The sequence below is a fragment of the Hemicordylus capensis genome, chromosome 5, assembly GCF_027244095.1.
Source record: "Hemicordylus capensis ecotype Gifberg chromosome 5, rHemCap1.1.pri, whole genome shotgun sequence".
Classification (NCBI taxonomy): domain Eukaryota; kingdom Metazoa; phylum Chordata; class Lepidosauria; order Squamata; family Cordylidae; genus Hemicordylus; species Hemicordylus capensis.
This window is the reverse complement of record NC_069661.1, coordinates 5,579,552-5,595,546: the sequence shown is the minus strand read 5'-3', so window position 1 is coordinate 5,595,546 and position 15,995 is coordinate 5,579,552. Positions and strand designations below refer to the sequence as shown.

The window sequence follows — 15,995 nt, the reverse complement described above, 5'->3', positions numbered from 1 at the left end:
ATTCTCTCCAGGATGATCTGTCTTCTACTTGGCTTTTAAGGTCTCTCAGTGGTGCATTCATTGCTGTTGTAATCGAGTCCATCCACTTTGCTGCTGGCCGTCCTCTTCTTCTCTTTCCTTCAACTTTCCCCAGCATTATGGGCTTCTCAAGGGAAATGGGTTTTTGCATATTGTGTCCAAATTATGATAGTTTGAGCTCGGTCATTCCTGCCTTGAGTGAAAATTCTGGATTGATTTGTTCTATAAATCCATTGGTTTGTTTTCCTGGCTGTCCATGGTATCCTCAAAAGTCTTCTCTGGCACCAAAGTTCAAAAGCGTCAATGCTTTTTCTATCTTTCTTCTTCAAAGTCCAACTTTCACATCCATAGAGTGTCACTGGAAAAACCATTGTCCGAACAATTCTAATTTTTGTAGGTGTAGACATGTCACAGCGTCAAAATATCCTTTCCAAGGCCTTCATTGCAACCCTACCGAGTGCTAGTCTGCAGCGTATTTCTTGACTGCTGGATCCTTGACTGTTGACGGTCAATCCTATAAGGCAGAAGCTATCCACCTCTTCATGATCAGTTTTGAGGCTGGTCACTGTACCCGTTGTCATTTGTTTAGTCTAGTTTAGTTTTTTCTCTCCCCATACATGTATGCAAAAAGGATGAGGAGAAAGAGCCTGAGTGGCCATCCATATCACCCCACCCTCCCACCAACTATGGTAACTTCTCCTCAGAGGCCCCTGATGCTTTATCTATTTTTATTTATTTATTCGATTTCTATACCGCCCTTCCAGAAATGGCTCAGGGCACTTTACACAGCCGATTACATCATTCCTGCGTGCCTCCCCGGCAGTTCTCTCCGGCCCCAGCTTGCCCAGCCTTGTTTCCCTGCTGGGCGTGTCATGTGGCAGGGCCACTGGGTGGCTGGTGGGGCCATGCAGCATGCCGTCTTCCTCCTCCACTGGCTCACCGTCCCCTCCCACAGCATCGGATGGCCGCCCGCTCTCGACCTGGACGGTAAGGGCAGCCAGACACATGCTTCGTGCTCCCACCCGCAACTGGGGGCTGGGCTGCCTCAGCCTTCTTCCTACCTTTGCTTTCAGTCCCCAGTGGCATTTTATTAATCCATCTATTTCCAAGCCCACGCTTGGGTGCTCTTGTTTTACTCCCGGTTTAATTTCCATGGCGCATAAAACACTCACTGCTCTGACAAGGCAAGAATTATGGCTCCCAGAGTTAGCGTTTTTACGAGGTCCCTTAAAAACTCAATACTTGCCAAAAAATTAGTGGCGTGAAGGAATAAAATACAGTCTAGGGCTGTAATGCTCTAATTATCACACTTAAGTAGTCATAACGGTGATTTCTGTGCATGGGTGTGTTCTCGCCAGTCATACCTGTGTTGGAAATCACAACATTGGAGGCGGGGGGGGGGAGTTGTACTGTGTTCTGCACTTATTGCCTAGATGGACAAAGAACCACACCTTTCAATTGGGTGCTGTGGGTGCAGATTCTGCCTGATGCAACTGTTCCTTGTACTCATAGTCCCAACAGTGGTAATGCCAATCAGCTGTTTTGGAGGGCTCATAGGGACAGATTTATGTTGAGCCTCACCACGTTCATGTCAGGACCAGGCCAGAACTGGAGGAAACCTCTCCTGAAGTAGAACCCCAGCAGCACAAGGTCTCTGAGCCCTACAGAGGAGGCAAGAAGCAACATGGGGTCTGTCTCGGAAATATGTCCCATGGTGTACCCAGTAAGGCTTACTCCCAAGAAAGCATGCCTGGGATTGCAGCCTGAAAGCAACAGTGATCTAGCGAGAGAGGAGAAGATTTGGCATTGGTTTGGGGCTGGTGCCCCACTGACTGAGCAGGGAGAGGGCCTACTTTCTGGCCATTATCTGTGGTTAAAACTGTGGCTCCCTTGAAAGGGGGGAAAGTTCCACATGTATCTAATAATTGCTTTCATTAATAATGTTACTTGAAGCTAAAGTAATAATTAATGCACTGAAAATTGACTCCGGCCCCTGCACACCAGGGCATTTTAGTTGTGCATCCCTGCCTTTGCTGGACAGCTCCCCTGCTCTTTTGCTCCCTGATCTGCTGGACAGCTCCCCAGCCCTGCCATTGTCCTGAACTGTGCAAACTGGCAGTGGGCAGCTCCCCCTCCCCACTGGGCTCAGTGCCTGGAGAGGTGCTTTGCCCACCTTGGCCTCCCAACAAGACTGCTAGGTCTGGTGAGAAGCCAGTGGCACCCACAGGTGGCTTGACCTGTGGGCGCATTCATGGATTCTGAATGGTGGCTGACATGACCCACAGCCCTCTGGCGATGTAAGGAGGGCTGCCGAGTTGCCAGAACTAGCCTTCAGTGTCCCTGTGCTGAAGCCTTATTTGCACAGCGGACCAGGCACAGAGTTGGGAAGAAAGAGATTTTTGCATGTCTCCCCTCCCTCTGAAAGCCCTCCCCACTGGTCTGAGGGCCGACCCCTGCCCCTCACAGAGGATTAGCGCTAAAACACTGTGCTGCAGGATTGCTACTCCTCTGCAAACCAGGACAGGGTAGAGGAAGTCATCGATCCTGAGGAGCACCTTCAGCCAAAGAAACAGCCTCTCCCACTCCACCCTCAAATGCTCTGCTGGGAATGCTCCCTACCAAATCTCCCAAGTGGTGAGCACATCTGCCAGCTCCCGCCCTCAGCCAGCTTAGTCTCAGGCATCAAAGGGCAAAGAGGAAGTTTTTGTAGAACTTTCTGAAAGTACTGGGAGGAGAGCTGGTCTTGTGGTAAGCAGGGTCCGCCCTGGCTTGCATTTGAATGGGAGACGACCTGTGTGAGCACTATGAGATATTCCCCTGAGGGGATGGGCTGCTCTGGGAAGGGTACCTGTGTGTTTGCATGTAGAAGGTTCCAAGTTCCCTCCCTGGCAGCATCTCCAAGATAGGGGGAGAGAGAGAGAGAGAGAGAGAGAGAGAGAGAGAGAGAGAGAGAGAGAGAGAGAGATTCCTGCCTGCAACCTTGGAGAAGCCGCTGCCACTCTGGGTAGACAGTACTGAGTTAGATGGACCAGTGGCCTGACTCAGTATATGGCAGCTTCCTATGTTCCTAAGTGTCCAGACTTTTGTGAACAAAAATTAACAGATTTCATCATCTTTGATAGCAACAGTGTTAAGGGTAATATATTCCAAGGGAGGGCCTCTCTCTGTCTTTTCAGCCAGCTGTGCAAGTAATGACTCCCCGATCCATGCCCAGAAGCCTGCTTGATACAGGGCAGCCCACAGGCAGGACGGGTCAGAAGATGATTGCACAGAACCAGGCAGGGTGGGAGAGGCACCTTGTGTGCCGTGAATGTCAAATGAATGACGCACGGTACAAGTGGGATGGAGGGGGACTCTGTAGGCTCTTCATCTCAGGGAACTCAGCACCCTTGGTGGCCTCAGGATTGCCCAGCTGGACACAGCAAGGGGTGTCCTCTTCCTATCCGCCTCCTTCCTTTCATTCTCTGCCGCCTCTTCCAGTTCTGAAAGGCCCACACTGAGCTCAAAAGGCCTTTGAGGTGTTGCCATGCCAACCGGCTACCACAAAATGCAGCCCAGAACCAGCGCTGAAGGTCACTGAGAACAACATCAGACAACATTGGAAAGCCGAGAGGGACCTGCTGTTTCTATACAGATGGCTGTGTTTTCTTTAACATAAAACTCCGCATTCTGCCCTGTGGGGCCAGGGTAGAGCTAAGAGAAGTGGGAGGGGGGACCCCCTATGTGCCATCCCACTTGGGTGTGTGGGTGTGTCTGTGTCTGTGTCTGCAGAGGATTTCCTTGTGCCAAAAAGCGCTGACCCAAAGACAAGCTGCAGGTGGAGAGGGGGAAGGAAATGCAGAGAGGGTGGCATGATAATAAGAAAAGGAGTATTTTCAAAAGATACCATCTTGGGAAGATTATTCCAAAAAGGAAAGGTATAAACAAATAACATAAACAAAAGCGCTTAGAAATTTCTGCTGGTGCAAAATGCTGCAGGCAGGCTGTTATCTGGGACTGATCTTTGGGAGCATATCACGCCAACTTTATCCAATATGCTGCGGTTACCCATTCATTTCTGGGCCCATTTCACAGTGCTGGTTTTAAAACTCTAAGCAACTTAGGATCTGATTTCCCAAAAGAACACCTTCTCCCATATTTGCTTCCTCATGTGCTCTGATCAACTAAGAACAGCCCTGCTGGATCAGGCCTATCTAGTCCAACATCCCATTTCCCACAGTGGTCCACCAGATGCCTCTGAGAAGCCCACAGGCAAGAGATGAAGGCATGCCCTCTCTCCTGCTGTTGATCTCCTGCCACTGGGATTCAGAGGCATCCTGCCTCTGAGCCTGGAGTTTCCATCATGACTAGTAGCCATTGATAGACCTGTCCTCCATGGGTTTTTCTAAGCCCCTTACCAACACCTGAGGTCCTGCTCTGGATGCCTTTAGGTTCAGCAGGAACCCACCAGGAACCAAGGTCTTCTCAATAATGGTGCCAACTTTGCAGAATGCCAAGCAGCTTTGCCTTCAGGTGGCAGATCAAGAGGCCATTGTGGTTGGGGGATGATGGGAGTGGCCATTCAACAACATCTGGGGAACCAAGATTGGAAATGTGTGTGCTGAGGCGTCTTCCTTCAGTGTCTCCCGGAAGTTCCCTCTTTGGGCCAGAACTTGGTGGCAGCAGACAGGCTGAATTCTTGCCTATCATCCTCCAAAGGTCCACACACTGACCGACTGTGGACTGAGAGCTGACAAGGACCCAATGAGTCGCTAAAGGCATGCATACTACAGCTCTGAGTAAAGGGGGATCCCTGTCTGATCTGTTGCCTATCCCTGATTTAGATTTTTTTTAAAAAATAAAATAAAATAAAATAAAATAAAATAAAATAAAATAAAATAAAAATCCCCGCATATACAAACCTGACAGGCCAGGGAAAACTCACCTAGCCTAGTCTTCTCCCTGACATTCGAGTTTTCCATGGGCAGGGATTCTCCGTGCCCCCATAAACAGCATGCATTTGACTATGTGAGCCCCATTCTGTGGTCTGAAGTGGCATGGGCCAGCTCCAGACTCAGGCAGACCACCTCACCTGCTGTTGGTGAGACATTGAGGCTGTTCTCATGACCGGGTGTGCAGGTGGCAGGGAAGACTGCAGAAGCCCGCCTTCCCCATAGATGATCTCCAAGGACCGTCTGGGCATGTGGATCGTGTGCTCAGATGGTCCGCTGCTCCCCCAGGGATCATGGATGGGGGCAGTGGGACATGGTGTCCTGACCCCCAGAAATCCCATAACGCACCACGTGAGAGCACCATGCATTGTGGGGGGTCCCCCTGGCGATGACCGGGGAGCCCATTCCTGTGCCAGCACTGGCTGGGAGCATCTGGCACTCACACACGAGCAGTTAGCACAAGTTAAGGGCAAGCTCACACCCTTAAACTCAGCTCACTGGCAGGATCATAGGAAACATAGGAAACTGCCATATACTGAGTCAGACCATTGGTCTATTTAGTTCAGTATTGTCTTCACAGACTGGCAGCGGCTTCTCCAAGGTTGCGGGCAGGAATCTCTCTCAGCCCTATTTTGGAGAAGCCAGGGAGGGAACTTGAAACCTTCTGCTCTTCCCAGAGCGGCTCCATCCCCTTCATCTGTAGGTGGGTTTGCTGCTGCACCATTGCTGGAATCCATGTGGATCCTGGCGATTCTCACAGACAGTCAAACCAGGTCTTGGCTGCTCGTGAGAACAGCCTCATGGAGAACTAAGCCCAGAGCACCCTTCCACTGGGTTCCTTGCATGGCTAGCTTTCCATTGCACCCAATCTCTTACTCCCACTCGGACCATCCCTGAAAGCAGGGGTGTCGTTTCTGAGCAATCCATGCCAGCGCCCTTGGAGAAGCGCGAGACACACAGTTCAGACTCAGAGTCCCAGCAGATTACTCAGCTAGCTTGTTTATTTTAGCACAGCCAGAACAAAGAAATTTCACTCCAAAATTAAGTCATTAAAACCAGGACATAAAAACAACAACCAAAAAACAAAACAAAACACCACCTCACAGGACACTCAAAAATGGAAACATTGACTCAATAATTCAGAGCAATTAGACTGGTTGTAAGCCTGCCATATATGCTGATAAGGTAAAGTGTGCTGTCAAGTCGATTTTGACTCCTGGCGCCCACAGAGCCCTGTGGTTTTCTTTCGTAGAATACAAGAGGAGTTTACCATGGCCTCCTCCCGCGCAGTATGAGATGATGCCTTTCAGCATCTTCCTATATTGCTGCTGCTCGATACAGTAGCAGCAGGGATTCAAACCAGCAACCTTCCGCTTGTTAGTCAAGCATTTCCCCACTGTGCCACTTAAGGTGGCTATATATGTTGATAGTAGACACTGAAAAGCTGGCTATTTTCCTTGAGACACTGGACCTGGTACCGGCTAATACATTAATTGCATAGGACCTTCAAGATCTTCCAGGGTAAGCAATCAAGAGTCCAAAGAGATGTTCTTCTCTGCAGTGGAAGGGGCCCAGTAGCAACTGATGTCCAGGACAACTCGACACCAGTGTGAATGTTACCTGCATGCCTGCTGCCCCCTGCTGACCAAGCAAAGAGAATGTAACCTCCTTGAGATTGTTTTTAATGACAGGCGGTATATAAGTTCAACAAACAAACAAACAAATAAAATGTGCTGTGCTGGCACAAGGGTGCAATTCCAGCTAGCTAAACTGAGTCAGGAATTCGTGACATCCTAGGGTAGTGTTGCACTGGCGCCTCAGGGTGCGTTTGCACAACCTGTGGCATGCCTGCCTCCTGCGACGAAACCTCTCCTCTAGCCCATGCATGTTGCAGGGAATGACACAAAGTTATCCACTATCCTTGCTACACAAGGGGGCCACGGAGGCAAGAGACCGAGCGACTCTGAGCATCCGCTCAGCTGTGTGACCTTCCTGCAGGGGTTCTCTGCATGGGTGCAGTATTAGCCTGGATGCAAGCCACCACTCACAGCCCTGCCCTAGACCACCTGCTTGGCATTCAGAAGCCCCCAGATTCCCAGCCTGGTATCTACAGATAGGGTTGAGAGAGACTCCTGCCTGTAACCTTGGAGAAGCTGCTGCCCGTCAGGGATTCTCAACGTTGGGTCCCCAGATCTTATTGGACTTCAGCTCCCATAATCCCCAACCCCAGTGGCCTTTGGTTGGGGATTATGGGACTTGAAGTCCAACAACTTCTGGGGACCCAGGGTTGAGAAACTATGTTCCTATGAGGGGCCAGTGTGTGAGGCTGAGGCTCATGCCTGTTGGGTCTCATCAAAAGTTTCTTGCAATGGAAATAGGACTAAGTGCCCATGACTATCCTTTGGTTGCAATAGGAGTCACCTCTTACTGACTTCTCCTGGATGACACAACAGATAGCTGAGCTGCCCATCACTTACCAGGATGGCTACCCTCTTGCCACTGCTCATGCACTGGCTCCTCCCCATCTCACCCCCCCCCCAGCTCTCCTCCCTGGTGAGGAACCCCATGGACTGACCTTCCATCAAGGTATGGTGGATGCTCCAGTAGACACTGAGGCAGTGCTTCTCCTTCTTCATGCCTCGTTTGCACTTGCAGCCATAGAGCTGGCTGGAAAGAAGGGCTGTCACTGTGTTCTGGCACTGGCTCTTGGCGTCTGGCCCCAGCTTGTTGGCACCGTTGCCGGCAATACATTGCCGGAGGGTCCGGAATTTGGAGCTGCAGCTGGGGTCGTTGGTGCAGGATTCCCCGGCCTGCAGGCAGTCCCGGGCTGCGCTGACCACGACTGTCATGCTTTCTGGGGAAGAACAAGAGAGAGGGAGATGCTGGTGATCACGTTCTCACAGCAGCTTGTTTTAAAGAGATGTTAAGAGCTCCAGTCGGGAAGCTTCTGCGCCTGGCAGGGACTCACCAAATGGAAGCTGCCCTTGTGGACGTTCAGGAATTTCAGTGTGTAGCAAATGCAGCGGCAAGGCTATGGAGGGCACCTTGCAGTTCTAAACAGCTATACTGGCTGTTCCCGGTCCATTTCCAAAGGGATTTCCAGTCCCATCCCCTGATCATCCTGCTGGTTTAGATCTTTGTGGCTCCACATGGCTTGGGATCATGATCCTGCAAGGAACACCTCCTCCTCCTTCCCACACAAGCCAGCCTGAAGAGCGAAATGATCATCTGAGACCTTCCTGCAGCTCCCCACCGCCAAGTTGAAGTGAGGGGGATGGGGCCCACGACAGGGCTGTCCCTGCTGTGGCTCCCCAGCTCTACTACAACAGCCTCCCGAGGGAGATTTGCCTGACACTGACTCTGTTATCTTTTGGGCACCAAGCAAAGACCTTTTTAATTCACCCAAACATCTTTATAGGGTTAAGTGCAATGGTGACTTGATTTGGACTTTTCTCTCCTCTCCTGCATTTAACTGATTGATCTAATTTCCTGGCAAGTTGATTGCCAGGAAATTTAGGACCAACGAACGGAGGTACATTTTCACACAATGTATAATCAGCTTGTGGAACTCTCTGCCACAAGATGTGGTGACAGGCAACAACCTGGATGGTTTTAAGAGGGGCTTGGATAACTTCATGGAAGACCGGTCTATCAACGGCTACTAGTCGGAGGGCTATAGGCCACCTCCAGCCTCAAAGGCAGGATGCCTCTGAGTACCAGTTGCAGGGGAGTGACAGCAGGAGAGAGGGCATGCCCTCAACTCCTGCCTGTAGACTCCCAGTGGCATCTGGTGGGCCACTGTGTGAAACAGGATGCTCAACTAGATGGGCCTAGGGCCTGATCCAGCAGGGCTGTTCTTATGTTCTTGATTGATTGATTGACTGATTGCTGATGGTGGCTGACAAACAGAGCAAGGAAGCAGTGATCCAGTGTGAAGGCAGATGAACAGAATTCCCAACTAACTGCCCTGGTGCCGTGGGGAAGCCTTCAGTGCCTCCCAATAACACGTCTCCAAGGGCTGTGCAGCCCTCAGGGACATATTTTCAGGTGGCACAGAGGGCTTCCTGGGGAAGGGTAGGGCATCAAAAATTGCCATTTCCCTTCTGTACTAGTCCAGTTAGTTGGGGAGTTCTGTTCGGGTGCTCTCTTGCTGCCTTGGTGCTTCCTTGCTCTATATGACAGCCAGTGATTCTACTGTGGCTGGAAACCACTTTGGGAGGGTTATCTAAAAAGTGGTCTAGAAATGTCCCCCCTAAACCAACGGAGACTTCATAGCTTGATTTAAAGGGGTGAGCATGGTTAGGTTTGGAAGAGAGAGTTTCATGTTTTGCTCCTGGCCCAGCCCTGAAGCTTGCTGGATGGGCGTGAGCCAAACCATTTCTCACCCCAAACTGCCATACAGCTGTGGCTAACAAGTCAGAGACAATCAAAGATGCTCCCATACGGACAAGCATTTGGCAGCCAGCAATAAGCGAAGGGTTTATTCTGGCAATAGTCTAAGGCTGGAAGCAACATTCTGGGCCACAATGCCTTGGTCTGATCCAGCAAGGCAGAGCCAGCCAAAGACCCAACAGCACTCCAGGCAAGGAGCATTTTCAACACCTGCAGCGCCTTATTGCCTTTGTAGCCTCTTCCACAGCTTTGATGCACAATCAGCATGCATGATTTATCCCTGACAAACAAGACAATAACCTTGCATGCATGGATCTGGAAGTCCATATTTCTTCGGGCCACCTATGAGCAAGTAAAAAGCAGTCTGCTCCCTCTCGTCTTATAGGAGTGTTTTAACTTGCAGAATAACTGAAATGCCCAGTGATCTCCAAGCCCAGCCTCTCCGGTGGCTGCCTGGGTCACCTATCCATTGTACTATTCCTGTAGCGAGACAATTATTTCCATAGCTGCACTTATCCAACCATATTGCAAGGGTTAGCAGAAAATGGACCATCGTCTACTGATAGACTCCTGGCCCATTGGGGACCATTTAATAGGCTGGTTCACATGAACCAGTTTAGGACAGGAGATGCCCTGTGAGGCAGGAGGGAAAGCCCTCTGACCCAGCTGCTGATTTGGAGCACACACCAAGGTCATTCACACGACCAAAATGCCTCTCCTGGGGAGGGCTGGGGGGCAGGCAGGAGCTTACCTGCCTTCCCCCACATGATCCGGAGTCTGGCCAGGGCTCTGCTGATTGCACACGGCAAGAGATTTTTATATAGCAAAATATCTCTGTGAATTTACAGGGATTGAGGGATCAGAAGTCTAGGTTCTTGTTCAATGGTTGCTCACTGACCCAAGGAACCATGCGACACAAGTTAGGAATTCAAAGGTTTGCTCTCACCAGACTTGACAGAAGTAGAGGACCAAGGCAGTCTCGTGGTCACAATGGTATACAGCAAACAATACAGCACAAAGTCAAGGCACATGAGGAAGTGCAACTAGAAACTGTCTAGGATGTCAGAAGAAGCCGCTACACCAGGCCCTGTGCAACCTATTTTTGTATCTCCCCTCCCCGGGGTTTCCTTGCACCTAATTAATACACCCCAAGGGATGTGCAAGCTGGCTTGCTTTGTTATTGAGCCAGCCCAGTTCGGCTGGTCCGAGTTTGAACCGGGCCAGCCCTTGGTCCTCAAGTATTCCCCTTTACAAGTATTCCCAAGCTGGTCTGTGAGCCGGATCAGGTAGGGTCGAGGGTCGAGCTGAGCTGGACCCAGCTTGACTGAACCCAGAACAGGACCAGGCCGGATCGGTTTGAATCCGGCCTGGATTGAAACGAGCTGGTAAAACCAGTTCCATGTACATCCCTATCCACCCCTTGTTGATTTAATAATGATTGGTCAGTATCTTCAAGGTACCTTTTTAGCTGGCCAGCTGCATCAGCTCATGAATTGACTACTACTACTACTACTACTACTACTACTACTACTATGAATATTTATATACTGCTTTTCAACAAAAGTTTCCTAAGCAGTTTACATAGAGAAATAAAAATTAAAAAATAAAATAAAATAAAATGGCTTGCTGTCCCCAAAGGGATCACAATCTTAAAAAGAGAGAGAGAGAGAAACATAAGATAGACACCAGAAACAGTCACTGGAGGGATGCTGTGCTGGGGATGGAGAGGGCCAGTTGCTCTCCCCCTGTTAAATATAAGATATTTTTTTAAATTTATTGTTAGATTTATATAATGCCTTTCATTAAAACAATCACAAGGCGGTTTACAAAAGTTAAAACACATAATAAAAATGAATTAAAAGTAAAACCATCACTTTGGGGCTATTATTTTTCAAGACCTTCTTCTTGATCGAAAAGGGGACTCTTGTTGAGAGTGCATCTTCCTGGGTACATGGCCACCACCCATCCTGTATCTGACAGTTCAATGCACACACACAGAAAGAGGAGATAACTCTTCTTTGCTTTATAGACGCCTAGCACAGGCACAAGGTCTGATCCTCCTTTGAACTTTGGTCAAGCCGAATGGCCAAGTTAGCCATCAGATTTGGCCCACCCCAGGGTCCTACAGCACCCACACGAGTGCCAGGGCAGCAAGCAACAAGGTGAGGGAGAGGCACCTTCCCATGGTGTGGGAAGGACACCCTACCTCCAGGAAGCCATCAATACATTGTGCGAGCAGCACAGTGCATTGAGGAATTTCCTTCTGATAGGCTGCTCCTTCCTCCTGGCTCAATGGACCCTCGAGCTGCCAGAAGCCCAAGCATCCACACGACCGGACAGTGAGTTAGAAGAGTATGTGCAACCTTCTACCTCACTTTTAGTCCACACAGAAAACCTGGGCTACCCGGCTGAGGAGCGCCGGGATTTGGACTGATCCCGGCGTTCTCAGGACTACCTCTGTCTGGGTAGGGCTGCAATAGCCCAGGTACAACTGGTTGTGGGAACAACCTCACTCGCATCCGACCTTGCTTTTAACTCACAGATGATTGCAATTGGGAATGCACACAACTCCAGAACTAGGTAGGAGGCACCTATTCTTAGTCGTGGTGGGAATGGCTCTGCTGGTTACTGGTGTTTTTGCAAGGAATGCCGGATGAGTTGAAGGTACTGCACATATTCTTAGTGCAGAGGGCATACTTAGGATCACTCAACACACATTATGCATACTATAATTGTTAAAGGGGTTCTGAGCATGCATTTTTGCGTCATGACATTGGTGGACCATTTCTCTCCCCCAACTCCTTCCCCCCACATCATCTCTCTCTCTCTCTCTCTCTCTCTCTCTCTCTCTCTCTCTCTCTCTCTCTCATATTCATATACTGCCTGATATGTGCAACTCTAGAAGGTATACACAATTTAGAACACAACAAATATAAAACAGAGTAAAAACAATTAAAAAAATTTCACAGAATAAAAAGCTAAAATAATCTCCTAAGATAAAAACCAATCAAAAAGTTTAAAATTAATTTCAGTTAAAAGCCTGAGAAAGTTTTGAGGGTCTTTCTAAAAGCAAACAGAGAAGGAGATGCTCTTATTTTGACAGCCACAGAGAAGGCCCGGTCCCAAGTTGCCACCAAACGAGCTGGTGGCAACCATAACCGGACCCCTCCAGATAGGCTACAGGGTTCATGAAAGAGAAGGTGGTTTCTTAAATACCCTGGACCCAAGCCTATGAGGGCTTCATAGCACATATTGGCAGCCACTGCAGTTGGTGTTATATGGTCCCTTCAGGTTGTCACGGAGACTAACCTGGCTGTAGCATTCTGTACCAGGTGTAGTTTCTGGACTATATAGAAAGGCAGCCCCATGTAGAAGCATTACAGTAGTCAAGCCTGGAGGTTACCAGCATATGCACCATTGTTTTAAGGCCATTTACCACCAGAAATGGGTGTAACTGACATACAGGAGAAACTCGGAAAATTAGAATATCGTGCAAAAGTCCATTAATTTCAGTAATGCAAATCAAAAGGTGAAACTGATATATGAGACAGATGCATTACATGCAAAGCGAGGTAAGTCAAGCCTTAATTTGTTATAATTGTGATGATCATGGCGTACAGCTCATGAAAACCCCAAATCCACAATCTCAGAAAATTAGAATATTACATGGAACCAAGAAGACAAGGATTGAAGAATAGAACAATATCGGACCTCTGAAAAGTATAAGCATGCATATGTATTCAGTACTTGGTTTGGGCCCCTTTTGCAGCAATTACTGCCTCAATGCGGCGTGGCATGGATGCTATCAGCCTGTGGCACTGATGAGGTATTATGGAAGACCAGGATGCTTCATTAGCGGCCTTCAGCAATTCTGCATTGTTTGCTCTCATGTCTCTCATCCTTCTCTTGGCAATGCCCCATAGATTCTCTATGGGGTCAGGTCAGGCGAGTTTGCTGGCCAGTCAAGCACAGTACACTGTATACTTTTCAGAGGTCTGATATTGTTCTATTCTTCAATCCTTGTCTTCTTGGTTCCATGTAATATTCTAATTTTCTGAGATTGTGGATTTGGGGTTTTCATGAGCTGTACGCCATGATCATCACAATTATAACAAATTAAGGCTTGACTTACCTCGCTTTGCATGTAATGCATCTGTCTCATATATCAGTTTCACCTTTTGATTTGCATTACTGAAATTAATGGACTTTTGCACGATATTCTAATTTTCCGAGTTTCACCTGTATCAACTAAATCTGATAAAAAGCACTCCTGGCTACTGCTTGAGCCTGATAAACCAGAGGGAGTCTTGGATGCAGGAGCACTCCCAAGCAACATATGTGATCATTCAGGGGGAGTATAACCCCATCCAGAACAGGCAGATCTCTCAGGTCCTGACCATCACCCCCAGTCAATACCTCCGTCTTATTTGGATTCAACTTCAGTTTGTTATCCCTCATCCAGCCCATTACCGCCTTTAGGCAGACATTTAGGGAAGTTATGCCATTTCCTGATGAGGTCGATATGGAGAAATAGCTCTGGGTATCATCAGCATATTGATAACACCCTGCACCAAACCTCTTGATGATCTCTCCCAGCAGTTTCATGTAGATGTTAAAAAGCATTGGAGACAGTATAGAGCTTTTTGGAACCCCATACTTTAATTCTCGCTTTGTCAAGCAGCAGTCTCCAAGTGACACCATTTGGAATCTACCAGAGAAGTAGGAGCGGAACCACTGTAAAACAGTGCCACCCAATCATAAGAACATAAGAAGTTCTAATGTTTATAGACATAAATAAGTTATTTTATGTTTAAAAGAACATAGGAACATAAGAACAGCCCTGCTGGATCAGGCCCAAGGCCCATCTAGTCCAGCATCCTGTTTCGTACAGTGGCCCACCAGATGCCTCTGGAAGCCTACAGGCAGGAGTTGAGGGCATGCCCAGCAGGAGACCACCCCTCTCAGGTGGTCCAGAAGGATACCATGGTCGATGGTACCGAAAGCCGCAGAGATCCAAGATGATCAGCAGAGTCACACTCCCTCTGTCGACAGCCAATTGGAGACCATCCATCAGGACAACCAAGCCAGTCTCAACCCCATTGTGCTCTCGAAAGCCAGTTTGAAATGGGTCTAGATAATTTGTATCATCCCAAACAGCCTGGAACTGAGAGGCCACCACCTGCTCAGTCACCTTGCCCAACCATGGAAGATTAGAAACTGGTCTGTAATTAGCCAACTCCGAGGGATCCAGTGCAGGTATCTTCAAAAGTGGTCTAATAATGGCCTTAAGACAAGGAGGCATCCTGCCCTCCCTCAGAGAAGAATGTATAATATTTACAAGATCCTCTTTGATAATACAATTACCAGATGAACTAAGTCAAGTGGGCAAGGGTCAAGGGAGTAGGGTGTACTGTCCAAAACAGTTTGTCCACATACTCAGGAGTCACAAACTGAAAGTGATCTAATCTAATCCTATAAGAAGAGTTGCTGGACACCTCCACAGTAGACTCTGCAGTAACTGTGGAATCTAGTTTGACCTGAACATGAGAGATTTTATGAAAAAAGTAGTTGAAGATGCCATAGCAAGAGACTGAAGGTTCCAAGTTCAAATTCAAGGAGGAGGGTGGGGTACATACTAGCCCTCACAACCCTAGACAAATCTACGGGACATTAATTTGCAGAAGCAATGCAGGCACAAAAGAACCATTTCTTTGCCACCTGCACTGCCAGAGCATAGATCTTCAAATGTGCTCTATGTTGTGATCTGTCCAATTCATGCTGAGTCTTCCTCCACTTGTGCTCTAGTCATCTATCTTGCTGCTTCAGCTTCCGTAGTTCTTCCAAATACCATGAAGATGACTTTGAAATAGGTCTGAGAGGACGCTTGGGAGCGATTGTGTCTACTGCTCTAGTGAGTTCATTATTCTATGTTTGCACCAGAGCATCGACAGAATCACTAGCAGAGCCAACTTTAAACCCTTCCAAGGCTTCTTGGAATCTTACTAGATCCAATAACCTTCTCAGGCGGGCCACCCTAATAGGTCCTTCACCCCTGCAGAGGTGGGTTGTGGTTTCAAGTCCTACCTTAACCAGATGGTGGTCCATCCATGACAATTGAGAGATGACAGGAGGAGTCCCCACCCACGGAACACCACCCCAATTAGAGCAAAAGACGAAATCATGTGGCCAGCATCATGCGTTGGTCCAGAGACCAGTTGGGATGGGCCCACAGTCGTCATGGCCACTATGAACTCCTGAGCTGCTCCTGACAACTCCAATGCCAACTCAGCAACCGGGTATGCCAGCTCAGTTAGGGACTCTGATGGGCAGCAGGTGATTCGGTGCACACATTCAGTATAGTCCAGTTCCCTGACAGGGATCCTGGTAATGGAGACGGTATTCTTATAGGCCACAGCCACCCCATGGCTGGATCATGCAGTTTTGTTTTGTTTTAAAGATCACACAAGACATCCATACCCTATTGGAATGACTATTCTCTCCTCCCTTGCTGACTTCCAGTAGTGGCAACCGTTCACACATTTATATGAAGTGGATGCTCCATGATCTGAATTCCCCATTTTTTGTTAGCCTACTTTCCTTAAGGAAAGTAAGCTTATTCGATCATCCAGCACTGTGTGTGTGTATGTCCTTGTG

At 48.5% G+C, this 15,995-nt stretch overlaps 1 protein-coding gene across 2 annotated transcripts in view; it reads right to left on the bottom strand.

Annotated features, from left to right (window-relative positions):
• The window catches only part of GFRA4 (GDNF family receptor alpha 4), a 142,151-nt gene that overhangs the window by 41,858 nt on the left and 84,298 nt on the right, over positions 1 to 15,995 (bottom strand). For both annotated transcript variants that reach the window (XM_053257700.1, XM_053257701.1), the window contains exon 2: positions 7,525 to 7,803. In XM_053257700.1, the coding sequence (XP_053113675.1) occupies positions 7,525 to 7,803 (279 nt within the window). The remainder of the gene's footprint in view (positions 1 to 7,524; positions 7,804 to 15,995) is intronic.